Source organism: Diadema antillarum, unplaced genomic scaffold (genome assembly GCF_040938485.1).
Source record: "Diadema antillarum isolate AM-2024a unplaced genomic scaffold, OU_Dant_1.0 seq00000798_RagTag, whole genome shotgun sequence".
Lineage (NCBI taxonomy): Eukaryota > Metazoa > Echinodermata > Echinoidea > Diadematoida > Diadematidae > Diadema > Diadema antillarum.
In genome coordinates, this window is record NW_027271682.1 from 3,324,104 (window position 1) to 3,340,665 (window position 16,562).

The window sequence follows — 16,562 nt, forward strand, 5'->3', positions numbered from 1 at the left end:
GGGTCTTCATTCTTTCTTGGGAAAAGAAACACAGTCATGTCAAATTGTAGCAACTTATGCAATGATCGATTCTTGTGTAATGTATAGATTTCGATCGGGCTCACGTATAGCTTCGATCAATTTATCAATCGTGTGGCGGACAGTTTAAGGGAGTACTACGGTGTATACGTCATCAGCTATAACATCACTCCAGCAGTGGCCAACGAGACTTACCTGGCCATCACCCGATACGAAAGCGCCGCTCATGGTAATTCCATTTCTCCTGTTCCTCCGTCAATCTTCTCCTGTCTTAATATCTGGTTTATTTCAATTGTTCTAAAAATCTGTTTTCTCTCTCCTTTCTCTTCAATTTGATGATGAGCTAATTCTATTCCTGTCGATAAAAAAATAACACACTATGTGCTACAAAGGACCCTGGCTATTCGTAATATAATGCACTGCTAGAGTTGCAAATCACGAATTGAGGCGAGCATCCTCAAAGCACGGCTACCAAAGGTCAAAGGTTGAAGGTTAAAGATTAAGTGAAAATGTATTTTTTCACATATATATATTTCGGAAATGGTTCAAGGTACATTCATGCAACTTAGTGAGCATACCCGTATTGATTGGCAGTGATTGTTTGAAAGTTTAGGGTCAAAGGTGAAGGTCAAATGTACATTTTTCCTTCTTTGTTTCTCCCATGCTTGTGCAATGCCGGAGGGTATATTTTGAAGCTTGGTGTGTATTTGTATTACTTGATGTTTTTTATTCTTGGGTTGGGGGGGGGGGGGGGGGGGGGGGGCATGAGGTCAAAGGTCAAACGTCAAGTGTAAATAATTTTTTTATATATCTGGGAAATGGTTCAAGGAACTTTCATGGAACTAAGTGAATATGCATGAATTGATGGGCAGAAATTGTTTTGGAAATATTAGGGTTAAAGGTCAAACATAAAGTGAAAATGTTACAATTCCAATTTCTTTTTTTTTCCTCGTACCCGGAAATGGTTTAAGGTACAATGTACATTCATGGAACTTAATGAATATTCATGTACTGATTGGCAGTGATTGTCTTGGAAACTTTAGGGTCAGCGATCCAAGTCAATTCAAACTTTCATTATTTTTTGTGTATGCAGTGCCTGAGAGTTTCTTTCTTGTTCGAATTGTTCTTGTTTTGTGTGAGCCTGCGTGTTATTTTGATTTTGTAATTTTACATTAATTTTGTACTATGTAATACTGTGTATGAATATTTTTCACTTTTGTAAAATCATTTGTAATTCAGCCTCTGGCTGCGATCAATGATTTGTTGAATAAAGATACCATTAATAATAATAATCAGGTACGGCTGAAGAACTGATAGCGCAGAAAAGTTGCATTCCAGGAAACATGTTGTGTTTCCTCCAAATGTACCCATGATGTTACATTCATGTCTCTTAGGTAGAAGGGTGGCAAATTGTTTGAGCATGCAGTATGATGCTTTTGGTCACATGGAAAGTTATAAAGTGAAAAGATAAAAAGGCGCTGTCTATAGTAGTGACAACGAAACAAAGTTTATGTGCATGCCATGGGGAAAGAAAGTCGAATGAAAAGTAGGATGAATGTTCTACCGCCCAAACACGTATAATACTCTCTGTAATAACATGTAGAGCGTGCAGAGCAATCAACTTGACTATCCCATCGATTCGTCTTATTCGTAACCAATCACATGTTTTCAGACTGTAAGAACTGCTATATTCCTTTAAAGGAAAAAAAAAGGAGCTCATGTGGTATGTGCATAAAATTATTATGTGTAATGTGTATTGTTTCCTCTTTCCTTCTTTTTCTATATTGATTCAAAATTCCAGTATCTTGGTATCTGGCTGCAGCTTTGTCTATTATCACTTCCCTCACATATATTGGCCATATCTTCGTTTGCTACAGGTAATATTGCTTCTTCTTCTTCTTTTTTTTTTTCATGTAACCGCAGCTTATCGAAATTTAAAATACCAACATTACAGATGGACAACAGATATGATTCGTGCTACAGTCAGAGTTCATAGAAATGTATGGTTTTGTATTATAGTGAGCGTTTATTGATGAAAAGCATATAACTAAAAAAACATGATCATGTTATATACCTCAAAAGTGAGAGTAAGTTTTCGAGATTTTTCTCTTAAATGCAATAGTTTTTTTTTGTCTCCTTGTATGTTATTTATTAGTCTGTTCTATGGAGGACATGTTATTTTGCAGTCCTACTATGAAGCTACTATAGCTCCATGTTATCATACTGCTCGACACTTACTTCCGCAATACTAAATCGCGATCACCATTTTATGATGTTGAAAGCTTAATTTCAAGATATGAAACTAAATAATACAGCCCCGGCCAGTCTCCACGCTATGGTGGTTTGTCACCATGTCAATGATGAATGATAATCTGATAGTGATAGTTATATTGTTGTTGTTTTTTTTACATCAAATTTTGTTGTGCGCTCTAAGATCATTTTGTTCTACATGTCAACAAGTTTGTTCAATGTACGCAAATGGTATGCATATGCAAGTTGCTACACAACTTCTGGGCTGCGAAATATTGCAAGGAAATATTGTTAATCATTAACAAAACAGTTATGTATGCGATTGTGTGTGTGCGTGTATGTGAGTGTATGTGTGTGTGCGAGGGAGAGAGACTCAAGGAAATGCATTTTTGTTTTATATTCGAGTTTAGTGTGTACGTCGTTAATCATTAGCAAGACGGTTGTGTGTGTGTGTGTGTGTGTGTGTGTGTGTGTGTGTGTGTGCTAGGTGGGGGCGCTGTGGTATAGTGGATAAGACTCCCAATTCCCGATCGGAGGACCAGAGTTCGAATCCCGCCCAGTGCTTACATCCTTGGACAAGATGCTTTTACCACCATGTCCCTCTCGACCCAGGTGTATAAATGGGTACCTGGTAACGCTATATAGGGTAATAATAATGGCAGGCCCTCCGGAAGAGCAGTGGTTACACTGAAGAGGTTACCCTTGGTAAAATAAGACCTAAAAAAAAAACAAGAGAGAGAGAGAGAGAGAGAGAGACTAAAAGAATGCTTTTGTTTTTATGGTCAAGTTTTGTGACTACTAATTTTCACAAGGCTGTGAATTGTTCTTTTTACTCTCAGGAAGCATATTCTTCGTCTCTATCAGGGAAATCGACGATTCCTACCCGACATCAAACTTACATCCACGCAGAATATGGTAATCATCGGATGTACAGTATGTCCCCCAAAAAAATTACAATTGGATTTTTGTATTGATAACTCACAATATGATTAAATCGTCTAAATGCTACTTCAGGGTCCTAAAATCGAACATCTTAGTTCTATTTTGCAGAGAACCCCATTCAATTTGGTTAAGCGGTCACAGAGAAATGTGGATTGTTGTAAAGCATGTCATGAGTCTGATTTTTCCAAGTTTAGCACTTGGATACTCTTGGAACTGCATATGTAAACACAATATACAGAACTTGGAGGGAAGAGATTTCTGGCATGCTCTACAAGAATCACCATTTTCTCTGACTACTGAAACAAATTGAATGGGTTTTCTGTAAGATGTCGGTAATGAGTTATAGTTTCATACCCTGAAATTATGTTTGGATTGATTCACTATTTTTAAAGTTATTGTTGCAGAGGGGACCGTTGTAATTTTTTTGAGGGGACATACGGTACAATGTGTTCATGCCTGAAAGATATTGGTATTTTGATGGAATAATGTTGTTTAGGATGGTCAACTGTTATCTTAATTTGACGTTTGTAATTTCTATAAGTGATAATTTTAATGCAGGTGTACTATGTGCCTGTAGAAATATTAAAGCTACTCGCTTTCAGAATGAAGAAGAAAGAATTAAAGAAGAAATTAAACAAGAAAAACCCTATTCAGATTCAAATTTGAACATTATCTTGGACATTTTACACTAGAGCTTGAAATATCAATAGAAATACTTGCCCTTTATCTATGAGAGTATGGTTATGTATTGATATTGATTTAAAACCCTTTTTTCATAGTTTTTATGATATACATTTTTGGAAACTAACGCTGACATTCTGGTAAAGATAGCAAACTTTTTGTTGTTGCGAAACATTGTGAGAAGATGGCAAAACGTTCTCAGAATTTAGCAATCCCTTCAATTAGAAAGTCTGTATTCACATGATATTCGTGAAACGTTATGATAATAGAGTTTTACTTTCGGAATGCCGTTAACACATAATTCCTTAAAATCTTTCATACAGACGGGAAGTTTGCAGTATTGTGGATTTCAAATCGCGTACTATCTGTCAGGTAAGCAGAACATTTCGGGTGAACGTGGTAGTAGTCAATATATTCTTAGATAATGACTTACTATGCCTGATTTCTTGCAAAATAAGCTGGGCTTCTTCGAAAGAAAGTTACTATGCTCCGTGCTGCGATTTAAGGTAACAAATAGCCCTCTGCGAAATGAATCGGTAGGCCCAAATAATGTTACTGGCATCAAAACATTTGAATTGATTTAATATGTGACGGAAATGACAAACATTTTGTTTTATGCAAGAGGTCATACCACTTGTTCAACTGTATGGCAAGTTTTCATCTGGAAACACAAATTTATAATCTACAGTCATATGACACTGATACCAACTCAACGTTTTCACTAGGCTGCCTAACCCGTTGCCAGCTATATAGTTTTGGTTATATGATTAATTTGTCATACTTTAACCGATGATTTCATTTGTTGATTATTCCTATTCACTATGTAGTAAACGTGCTCTCCGTGGTACACCACTTCTTGATGTTAATTGAAGTCATTTTATATATTTATATATACGTCACTTGATCGCAGGCTACGTCATCATGACGATGACGATGTTCGTGGTCATGTACGTCATCAGCGGGGCCATCATCATTCCTCTCATGAAGGATGCCGTGGAGTTCATTCTCAGTTTCATCAACGTGATGGTGTACGTAATCTTTTCGGCTGTGTTAGCTTACAATGTCGTGTTGACCACTCGGCTATTGAGGTAGAGAGATAGCTCACAATGTATACCAGTAGTTGGAAAAAAAAAACCCAGTGAGATACAATGATGATGATTGCGTAACTTGGTAAGAAAAAAGCACACATAAATTAATGAATACATATTATGTACACACTTTATAATTATATACTTATAGATATAGATAGAAAGATAGACACGCAGATATAAGTAACTGATGTACAAGTTTAGTGTAGGTAGAATATGGATGATATTAGGTTTGTCATGGGAACATAAACTATTATCGGCATTGATTTCCAAGAAAGCATTTCTTGGTATTAAGAATGTTTGCAAGTTAGAAAATTAAAAGTCATTCCCTCTTCTAGCAGTTATGATTCTGCTGTAGCGTATCAAAAACTTAAGATTATAAACATGCCTATACATAAGAGTCATCTTTACAAACCCAAAGCATGTTCAGTTTTCACGCCGGAATCTCGCATCATCTTACATTTTGACATGGAGAAATGCCTCGCACATAGAGATAAATGTTTTTAATCAAGCTAGTTTTGCTGTTTCTAAAATAAATGAAGATTATGATAATGGATATTCTTATTACTTTGATAAGTAACAATGTCGGTCTTATAACCATTTCGACATGCATAAAAAGTGACTAAATTGATGATCTTAAATTTGTTAACGAAGATCTTTAAATCCGATCATTCACATCCAGGCCCTTGTTAGCAGTCGCCATGTTAGTCTTTGGTAGCCAGCCGTTCCTTGCTCGGCGAGTCTTCCTCCAACCACGCATACATCCAACGGACGTTGACAAACCCCTGGCGCTCCAACACAGGTAAGAAAAGAGTGAAAACAAACAAAATAATCAATCAATTATCTGGAATCTCTTACTCATTTTGTGCGTTGAAATTGCATATGTACCCGTGTTCTATTTTCGCGGAATAAGTTTAGCTTGTGATGATCACAACAAGCACTTGTTAATTTCCCATCAATAAAGATACATATCTGGTCTGTATTCTGGTACCCTAAGTAGGTGAACTGGTAAATGCCAAAGCCCCATCAGTTAAGGTTTATAATCTCTCCATCTCACTCACATCGATATAATCATTTTTATTCACCATATAACTATACCCATCTCATGCTATTATTTCTTTTTAATTCATTTAGGATCAATTGCAATCGTATTTTTTTCATCATCTTCTTCATTTTTTTCTTCTTCGTTACCTCGAGATCCTTTGCTATCTTTTCTCCTTTTCTCTGCTTCCTCCTCATCTCTCTTTCTTCTTCTCATCATCATTTTCCTTCTCTTCTTCCCCTTCTCTGCCCCTCCATCCTGTGCCCACCTTAATCCTCCTCCTCCTGGTCTCTCATCCCTCCTCCAGTGATTGGTGAAAAAAAGAGCCATCCATTATCGTGATTAGATGCACGAGATGGGCGTATATATAGCGGGATATTTCACGAGGTAATTATGCTGAACAGACAGCACTACCAAACAAGTGATGCTCTCTGCCCGTCGCTAGATTGGATGATTATGATTGGAGCCCAGATAAATCGTCTCCATGCCTTAAAAACACATGGATACGACATTACAGACACTCGAGATTGAACGCGGAACGATTTGGGTTGCATGGAAGATTAGGTAACGCGCCAATAAAGCGATCGGGGGCTGGGCGGGACATATTGATGGAAGCGGATGACATCTTCAAATTGGACACGACGGTAGAGTTAAAACCCGTCATGCTAATGTTAACGACCTAGAAAGTGTAGTTCAGGGGCATATATTCACTCGGGATGGTATGGACAAGGGAAAATCACGTCGTTTCATCCGTACATTAGGGAACCTGATGAGGCGCCCTGAAAACTAGACTTATAGAACCGAAGCTTGTATTCTGTTATGAAAATAAAGGACATTGTCATCGTTGTTGTGTTTTTTTGCAACACGTTAAAGCGCACTGTCCCTCTACCACGTGCCATTATTCAAATTTCTAGCTGATACAATATATCATATAGGGAGTATCTCTGCTCTTGGAATTGCGACTATACATCATACATGATAATTATCGTTATGCACGGTCGCCATTCCAAGAGGTAGGATACTCCCTGAGAGCTCTCGAACAGGTCGAACGTAAAGGTCATTCTACTTTGGCCTTCCATAGATTCATTCATAATCACCGCAAAAGGAATCAGTGCGGACAGCTTGTGCTGTGATCTGAATCGAACCAAGTATCGGCCTAAACAGCTTGGCAAGGATGAGAACATCAATATCAATTGGCGAATTATGGGATTTCTTGTCAGACGGATAATCGAGGGACAACGTGGTGTTATCGGTTTTTTTTTATATTGGAATCAAAGGCAAAGGAAAGACAGATCAAGCAATGCATGCGCGTTTATCTTCTAGCCAGACTCAACACAAAATATGCATTTTACGTGAAGAATTAAGGAGACACTTTGCTGACATGAAGGAATATGTCTGCAAAACCGAGGAACATTGCGTTTATTTCCTCTTCCATAGGAACATTACCGAGAAGCGCAGTCTCATGGATAAAACAATTGTCGTAAACACAGTTTATCATTGTATTATGAATCGAACTATGTAACGCAATTTGTGTAATCAGTCTGACCAAGACACTTTAGTGACCGTGCTTGCAAAAGAAGGAGGGGAAAAAGGAATCACCAACAGGCAGTGCTTGTGAAATGTTCATTACTTTAATGGAAAATGTTACTGTTATTACATCGCTAGGCAGAATTTTAGATTCTGCCCTATTTCCCTTAATGCAGTCTTTCTATTAAGATTGTCGGTTCTGGTTTTTGGCTCTGTATTTGTAGTGAAAATCAATATGAACTCCAAATCTAGTTTAACCAGTCAATGTTCTCTGTCTATGTGGTTTCCTCCATCTCTTTCTCCCATCCGAGCAGGGACTTCTACCACACCTTCTCCTACTTCCTCGTCTTCCTCAACGTCCTGGTCGGGATGCTGTCCTGCGTGATCCGCATCCTCACCGGGCTCGTGGTCGGCGTCTTCCTCCTCTGCCGCATCGACCGTCCCATCCTGATGAGAGGATTCGAGAATCTCGATCAATGTACGTACCCGGGGAGTCGGGAAGGAGGAGGAGGGGGGGGGGGGTGGGCGAGGGTCAACTGCGACATGTTCCCATGTGAATGAATGATATTTTAAGAGAGAGAGAGAAATGGCGTACGTTCAATGTTCAAGTGAGCACTACTACAGCGTGATGAAAAGCAAACACGATGAACTGTATTGTCCTCTCTTGAGAGCCGATTTTGTAATAAATAATAAGGTCTCCTTTATCTAGGGTGCCTCATCAGTTTTACCACTGTTCTACCAAAAGGCCATGCCATTCTTATTACCCTAGCATTGCCATGTACCCATTTATGCACCTGGGTCGAGAGGGACACAGTGGGTAAAAACGTCTTGTCCAAGGACGTACGCACTGGGCGGGAATCGAACAATCATCTGATGTTACTGCCCCCATCTCTATCGCTTTTTTTCGCTAAAATAATGCATGAAATCGTCAAGCAGTGCCATTCATTTTATTGCCGATTGCAATCAATTAGAAAAAGTTCATAACTTTAGTGTGTATGGATCGGTATCCCTAAAATGAATAAAAATGAAATTGAACATTATTAGAGGACAGTTTCAGCTTCGGCGTTCCAACATTGATTGATGGATGTGCAATAATCACATATAGGCCGTTAGGCTATAATATTTCAGGCTTATGAAAGCATTAACAATAGTTGAGTGTGTGTAGTGGAACAGTTCTACCTTGGTGCCTCTATAACCTCACATTCTCCTGCCCTGGTTTCTCGCAGCCTATCTGGCATACATCGGCAACCTGAACATGATCAACGCCCACAGCCACCCCGTACTCGTAGTCTTCTGTCAGATCCTCATCAACAAGATCGTGGTCCGCAAGAAAGCTCGATTACGGCACGCCCACAACGGGCCGGAGGACGAGAGCGCGACGTATGAGATCATCGAACACGACATTGGTGAGCACACAAACTTTTTTGTTTTCCATACTGCATTTGAAAAGACAAATGTAATTCTATTCATTGTTGGGGTTTTTTTGTCCACAAAGAAAACATGAACCTGTCATTATTGGTATAATGATTGTCATGCATACAATAAAAACTACCCGTACAATGATAATTATTAAAAGATTAGAGTATGGGTAGTCCTATGCCGTATTCAATACCGCCAGAATGTTTGGTTAGTCATATTGGAAGTATCAACATTTCACTTTGAATGTTTCATTTTATGAATTTCGTGTTAACGCAGTAGTGGTCGGAGCAAGGTTTTTTTATTAAAATTATCATTCTATAACTGTGATCAAGGTCGGTGTTTTTATAGGGATGTTTTGTTAGCTCCAGAAAATATAAAAACTTTTTTTTTCAACACGACATGTGCACAACACGTTAAGTTCGATTTGGAGAACAGTGAGCAATGTGGTGATTGTGCATCCTTTTCGTCCTGCTCAATGTTTGAAGTAACCAACATTGAAAAGGAAAGCATTTCTCTCTTACGCCTAATTTCCAATGTGCAGTCGCCTCTGGTGGTTCGCCAATGTGCACTCCCACCGTGTCGAGTATATTAGGTTGCTATCAATAAATCTTAAGACAAATGAATCTAGTTTTTACCGCAGGCTATTGTGTGCCGCCAGCGACTCGTATCCTAATCACTAACAAATCAGGAGATACTTATCGACAGTCTGTCTTATAATGGCCGAGACTAAATTTAGAGAAGCGCGATCGCATATCGCAGTCTGTCAAACCCCCTCAGAGCTTTTAGTGTGTCTATAACCAGGCGCAATATCACTATTTCTTTGTGGCAATGATATCGGCAGACTGGGCAGTGCTATAAACTTTTCAAATTCAAAGTTTCAAGATGTTTTGTAAGCTCTAAATAACGACGTCCTAAAAGAGGACTTAGAGACGCACTGTTCTTACAAAGCTTGGAACGACGCTCTCTGTCCCTCACACCGCTGAGTTTAGTACAAACTGTAGTAATGTTTGTATGCAGTAGACCCCATATTCTGTGTGTATGTGTATGGTTTATTTTACGTAACGCGATAATATTGGTGATACAGCTTCATCAAAAGCGACAGATAACACCTGTTAGTATCTTCTTACTTGTATGAAAAGGACCAGATATATACAAAGAAAATGAAAACAGAATCTTCTTAATAAAACATTATGCACGTTGGCGATAAACACCATCATGACTTTCTGTGTACGCAGGAAGACCTACCATCGGTGTACTTAAAGGGACTATTCAATGCAAATGCATGTTCACTTTACTTGGATTGATTCGTAATGATAACCCTTAAAGTCACTTATGTTGGCAAATGAATATGTAAATACGGGTACACTGTATAATGTCAACACAAGTCAACGTGAATTTTCATTGCATTGTACCTTTAAACTTCTCGGTAAAACATGTACCAGCCGGCTACTCTTGTGATTCGAGGAGACATTTTGTTTGTCTGTTTTAAAAACGCTTGAAAAGTTGTTGTTTCATAGATTCACGTATCATGCTTTAGCAGCATGAGGCACATTTGTCATGGAAGCTGACTGTTGCCAATAACAACGGAAGTGCGACATGCTCTAATATGTATTACATTGACATGTGAGGTGTTTAATCACGACACACAAATTCCAGTTGTATAAGTTGTAGGGAATACAAATGCGCGCCATCGTAAATGACAGTCAAGGCGATGTGATGCGGTTTTACACGATTACAATCAAAATGATTCCACGTAGACTATAGAGGAAACAACCAGTATCAAATTTCCCAGTTGCCTATACTTTAGCAATTTGCGACATATTTGCGGCCTTACTTATTATCGAACCCATAGTGAAATACACTGCGCATATAAACGAAAGTGTCATTGTTTCACTTGCTTCTAATATACATATATCAACCTCTCCTTTCAGTTTTCCCACGCTCTAGTTGAAATCATTGCTTTCCAAAAGCGCTTTGCATGAATGTGCCATACCGTAATGTATAGTTATCGCTCTCTCTCTACTCTACCCTCTTTCTCTTTCTCTTCCCCTCCTTGTTTGTGTTGTCGCTGTATTAGGGAGGTCCAAGACATATGCCGTAGTCGACTACGGGAGTACGAATAACCGTTCTAGTACCCTGGGGAGTAAGTCTAGTCGTTTCGCTTTCGTGACGTCATCAGTGTTTTCACCGCCACAGGACACGACCTAGTCACGCATCACTTCTCTTTCAATTTAGAGACGAATATCATCGTGTCTTTTTTCTTTTCCTCCTCAGTCACCAACCAACTCGCACCAATATTGCAAAGCCATTCATCATTCCAAAACTTACGTGCCGATTTAGAATTTTTGTCCTTGGTGTCAATCACCTGCAACCCATTATGTGTTTCATTCACTTTCTCTTTCAGCTGTATCCTGTATGACTGGAATCACGATCACGCTTCCTACCTTGACAATTGTGAAGTAAATTGCAACCCCCCCCCCCCAAAAAAAAAAAATAATAATAATAATATTAAAATAAAATAAGAAAAAAAGAAAAAAAAAGAAAAAACAAACAAACCACAATAATGATGATGGCGATGATAATATTTGTAATGATAATAACAATAACAATAATAATGATTATAATAATAATAATAATAATAATAATAATAATGACAGTAACAACGATAATAACATTCATGATAACACTACTGCCAAAAATGATATAATCATTATTATGATGATCATTAAAACAAATATATTCAGTTAACGCATCAAGGAATAAGATATTCAGTATATCTTGCTTTTGATGCTTTACCCATCTCAAAGAAATTGATGTCATGACAGCAAGTCACGGAAGAAAAAGAAGGATTAAGGAGAAATGGATGAATTTCTCATTTCTCCTTCAGGAGAAGAGAAATGAGAAGGAGGAATATTGAAATAAAGAAGACAAAGGGAGTAACAGAACAGGAAAATGTTTAGATTTTAGAAATGAGAAGAAAGATAAGAAAAGAAGAAATATATAACGCAGGAGAGAAAGACGAGAAAGAAAATATAATGTGCACAGAGTGGCATGAGACCTTCTCATACGCTGACCTATTTCTTTTTTTTTTTGATTAAGGACACCCCAACATTTAGATACATGACCTTAAAACACACTTCATTCCAAATCATGTATACTTCACTGCATAATGTCGTTTTCATTACTAAATAGGGTATAATACACTTTGAGTCTTTTTCTAATTGTTCTCTCTCATTTCATTAGCGTCAGTTCCATTTCATCGATATCATCTTATTTCTGTCCCCGTGCAATTTCAATAATCACACTTTATCATAAATACACGTTGTATATTCATATCATAAATGAGCATTGAATGTCATGAATCCGGCACCTATTCATCATCATCTTCTTCAACATCACCATTATTATTGCTCCAGTCAATATTATAATATTATTCTAAATCGCCCTCTCCGAGCCCATAACAGTATATACGTATTGGTTCAATTACGCAACTGAAATCAATTAGACAAATAGGCATTGTTGAGCTTCAAATAATCCGGTGAAATTAAAGAACTGTCGTAGACCCGTTTTGTATTGTAGAAGCATAGCTTAAGTCATTAACTGCGAATAACAGAATGAATGAGTTCAAATCCCAGGTCATTCTCCCCTTTCGTTTGGTTTGGAATTAACCACGTGATCAGCTTTACAGAGAGCCGCAGCCTAAAAAACAATAATTGTAGGACAAATTTGTAACAATTCCTTGGTTGCCCGAGTTAATGTCTTTGGAATTGTACACTAGTTTGAACATGGAAAGTTATAGACCCCCCCCAAAAAAAAAAAAGACAACAAAAACGCTATCTTAAACAGAAATATCTGAGCTAATACCGTATATAGCCGCAAGAACCAATGGCACAAAATTTATATACCTTTTCCGTTTGGTGATATATATGAGCTAGTATAAGCAATTACAATATCTCATCTCACTTCAACCCAACACAATAGACAGGCATCTTTTCACACACACACACACATACACACACACACACACATACATACACACATACACAGTGATCTGATGTTTATAACCATTTCCTTTTAGTATTTACCATACTGATAACAGATGTGCTAAACAGTAGAATTCTCTGCCATTTTGTAACCTGAATGAAGTTATTGCGCGCGTGTAACATGTGGAAGCGAGTGTTGAGAGATTTGAGCAGCAGTGTTACTGTGTCCGGCCTTTTTTTTGACGGCATTTGTAGTTGTTTTGTTGAGCGGCAGCAGGCAATGGGCATGCACGCAAATGAGATATGCATCATACATTTTTCGTGGTAATTACGAATGTAAGAAGTCTTCGGCCATCACTGTAACCTTTAAATGCTCCCGATAGAGTACCGAAGTGACGTTTTCACAGTCTTTTGTTATACCTTGGGTTGGAACCAGGTGCGCACATAAACGCTCCGGCCAGGTGAGGATGTTTATAGAACCAGTTTCCATAGCGATGAATCCCTACAACATCACACCTGTGTACTCTATTTAGCATATTTTATTTTTGCGTCGCCATGGCTACCGCCTACTTATAAATATCCTTTATACATCTCTTGTCGTGTTGAGAGTATTGATGAACTGTGATTCATTTCAAGGTAATTTTTAAATGGGTATATAGATTGAAGAGTGGCCTTTAAAGACTCTAAAAACACATATATTTTTTTTTTAGTAATAAATTTGCAGTGCGGAAGTGCATTTGTTGAGATCACGTTCAGTGTATGTATTAGAATCATCATGTTTTCACAGTGTGAGGAATCATACCATAAACTATTGTAGACGAGAACATGAAATTGTGGTCATGACAATCAATATTAACATTTCAACTATGATTGTCAGTATTACTACTACTGTACTGGTAGTAGTAGCATTAGTATTATTATTTGTATCCTTGTTGTGATCATTGTTATCTATTTTGTAATTGTGTTATCATCACAGTGTTTATTTTGTGATAGCATTGAGATTAATGAATTTTTGTACCATCATCACGCACCCACGCACCCCCACACACATATTACATGTATACATGTATATATACATACATTCACATATCTACTCTTGTAATGTCATAATTACTGTAGAGACTCGATTGATTATCATTGCTTTATTGGGAGTAATTAGTGGTGTAAGGAGCCCTCCTACAATGTCGATGCCATGACAATCGTTCTCATCAGCACTACCTTGACATTTGTAGCAGCTGTTGATTAGTATGTGACGATTTCATTATCGCTATAGAAAATGCAAGTTTACATTTCTTACATGTTAGCACGTGGTCATATCACATTGGAAATGATGCGTCCGAACAGCCAGTTTTCGACTGCCTTGGTATATCACATAGTGGTTAGCCAATTGTGATTAGCTCATTCGTTCCGTCAGTAGTTCATAAAACATCAGTTTCAAAGACACGTCGGTGACTCTTCACGGAGACTGGTCATCAGGGAACAATTCAGTAGTCAAGCATTCAACCTGTTGCAGTGACTATTGACTTTCTGGCGTTGCCGGATAAAGTCTAAACGCTACTAACGTAAAGTATATCAAGCAACAGAGAGTTAATTACAACATCCATTTGAAATTTCCTTTGTTTTTTTACCATGTGGTCTTGCAGAGAGCATCTCCCCCCACGCACGTGCAGTGATGAGGTGGCAGCTGGCATACACGCTCCTTTTCAACCCGTCTCTCCTGCATACCCGGAAGCGTTCCCGCCAGATCACCTTCAAGGAAATGGAGGAGCGCATCCTCAAAGTGGCCACGCTGCTGCCCCACCGGCAGCAGGTTCTCCAGCGCTCGCAGGCCGCCGTGGCCAAAGGTCCGAGGGTGCAGTCAGCGCCGCTGCTGTACGCGGAGCGCGAGATGGCCAACAGATTGGCAGCGGCGGCACTAAATCGCGAGCTCATGGACGACATGTCCGACCACGGCGAGGAGATGACGGACGAAGACGCGCACAATTTCGACAAGACGAAGCTGGTGGTGGACGCTGTGGAGGATAAACCTGTTAACGTTCATCAAGCGAACGATGAAAAGGGAATCGCATTGAAAATCTCAAACGAGAGAGACACAGGCGCCCCAAAAGAGGGTACCCTTACCAGTGCAGGTCACGGTAGTGAAAGGAAAGAAAAGATTGATGTGAAAAATGTGGAGAATTCAGTCAATTCTGTTCCTACTGCTGGCACAGATAGAACAAGCTCTAATTCTCGTCACAGCGACGTCACGTCAACGAGCGGCGTGGTCGCCGCGCCCACCGAGGAGGAGGTCGTTCCCAGCGACGATCCGATGGGAAATAGGAGGTCCGGAGACGAACCATCGCTCGTCGACATGCAGGAGGAGGATGGAGTCCACGTAAGATTCGAAGAGACCTCAGAACCCACCATCGATGACCCGATTGACACCAATCCTCCCTAGAAATAGAATCGTTTGACAGTGTTGTATTTGTGGTGTTTGAAGAGAACGCTTTGTTTGATAATAGTCCATGCAGGCTTTTAGATTCAGGAGTAGTACAACTGAAAAACGTGCACATTACAGGAAAACGTTGTCTATATGGACACACACTCACACACTCGCACATGTTTGTATTAAAATCTTTATCTTTATTACATAATTTAAAAAAAAGAGTATGGCTGTTACACCAAACTTTTCGTGTTCAAGCAACAGATGGAATATTTGAGTTCCAAGGAAGTTGGGGTGGGGGGGGGGGGGGGGGGAGCAATCCCCACAATGCAATGTTACACATTTCAATAACCTTGTTTATTACTCCGTCATGAAATTTGGCTGTTTGTGCAGTTTTTTGCCCAAAAGGTACATTAAGTTTACTTTCTCCCCCCATCTTCAAGATAACCGCCATTTTCAACTTAAATCCAGACGTACGGAAAGGTAAAAGTTTCTTAAACAGTTTCAGTGGGAGATTTTGTACGACGGTGATATTATCACCTCCTTTAAAGGGATCGTATAGTTTTGGTTGATACCTAATTTCAGGTTTCTAACATTTTTGGTGAGATAATGAGAAACCTCTTATGATATATGAAAGAGCATGTGATTCTGTGAGGAATTCAACGTTTATTTGATGAAAATTGGTTTTGAAATGGCTGAGATGTCCCCAAAAGAGCGATTCTAATAAAGTGTGGGACCCACACTTTATTACTATCGCTTTGTTTTACTTTGTTTTTGGATGTTTCACTCATTCCAAACCCGATTTTCGTCAAATAAACTTTGAATTCCTCTTAAAATGGTATGCTCTGTACTATATCATAAGTGTTTTCTTGGTATCTCGCAAAATGTTAAAAAGCTCAATTTTCATCCTCACCAATACTGTACCATCCCTTTAAGCTATTTATGTGGTCGCTATACCTTAATGTATCACTACTTATCATAAAATTTGTGAAACTCTTAAATTCCACAACTTTGGTATTTCAGGTCAGATTTAGATTAGCCTTTGCCATTCTGTATATTTTATTTTACTCTGAATTCAACTTGAATATTGTGAGGAATTTAGAAAGGCTCCCTGAAATCCAATCATAGTGTCAAGATGATTCCTGTGCTCGTAAAATCAAAAGTAAATATCAAAATTAGGAAGTTGGATG

General features: G+C 38.7%; 1 protein-coding gene across 1 annotated transcript in view; it reads left to right on the forward strand.

Moving 5' to 3' along the window:
- Positions 1-15,494, forward strand: part of LOC139739429 (stimulated by retinoic acid gene 6 protein-like) — a 28,382-nt gene extending 12,888 nt beyond the window's left edge. The window contains exons 11-20 of the mRNA XM_071650041.1: positions 88-247; positions 1,820-1,895; positions 3,108-3,183; positions 4,215-4,263; positions 4,802-4,919; positions 5,662-5,781; positions 7,863-8,026; positions 8,775-8,954; positions 11,045-11,110; positions 14,594-15,494. Of these exons, the coding sequence (XP_071506142.1) occupies positions 88-247; positions 1,820-1,895; positions 3,108-3,183; positions 4,215-4,263; positions 4,802-4,919; positions 5,662-5,781; positions 7,863-8,026; positions 8,775-8,954; positions 11,045-11,110; positions 14,594-15,387 (1,803 nt within the window). The 3' untranslated portion in view covers positions 15,388-15,494. The remainder of the gene's footprint in view (positions 1-87; positions 248-1,819; positions 1,896-3,107; positions 3,184-4,214; positions 4,264-4,801; positions 4,920-5,661; positions 5,782-7,862; positions 8,027-8,774; positions 8,955-11,044; positions 11,111-14,593) is intronic.
- Positions 15,495-16,562: the final 1,068 nt, after the last annotated feature.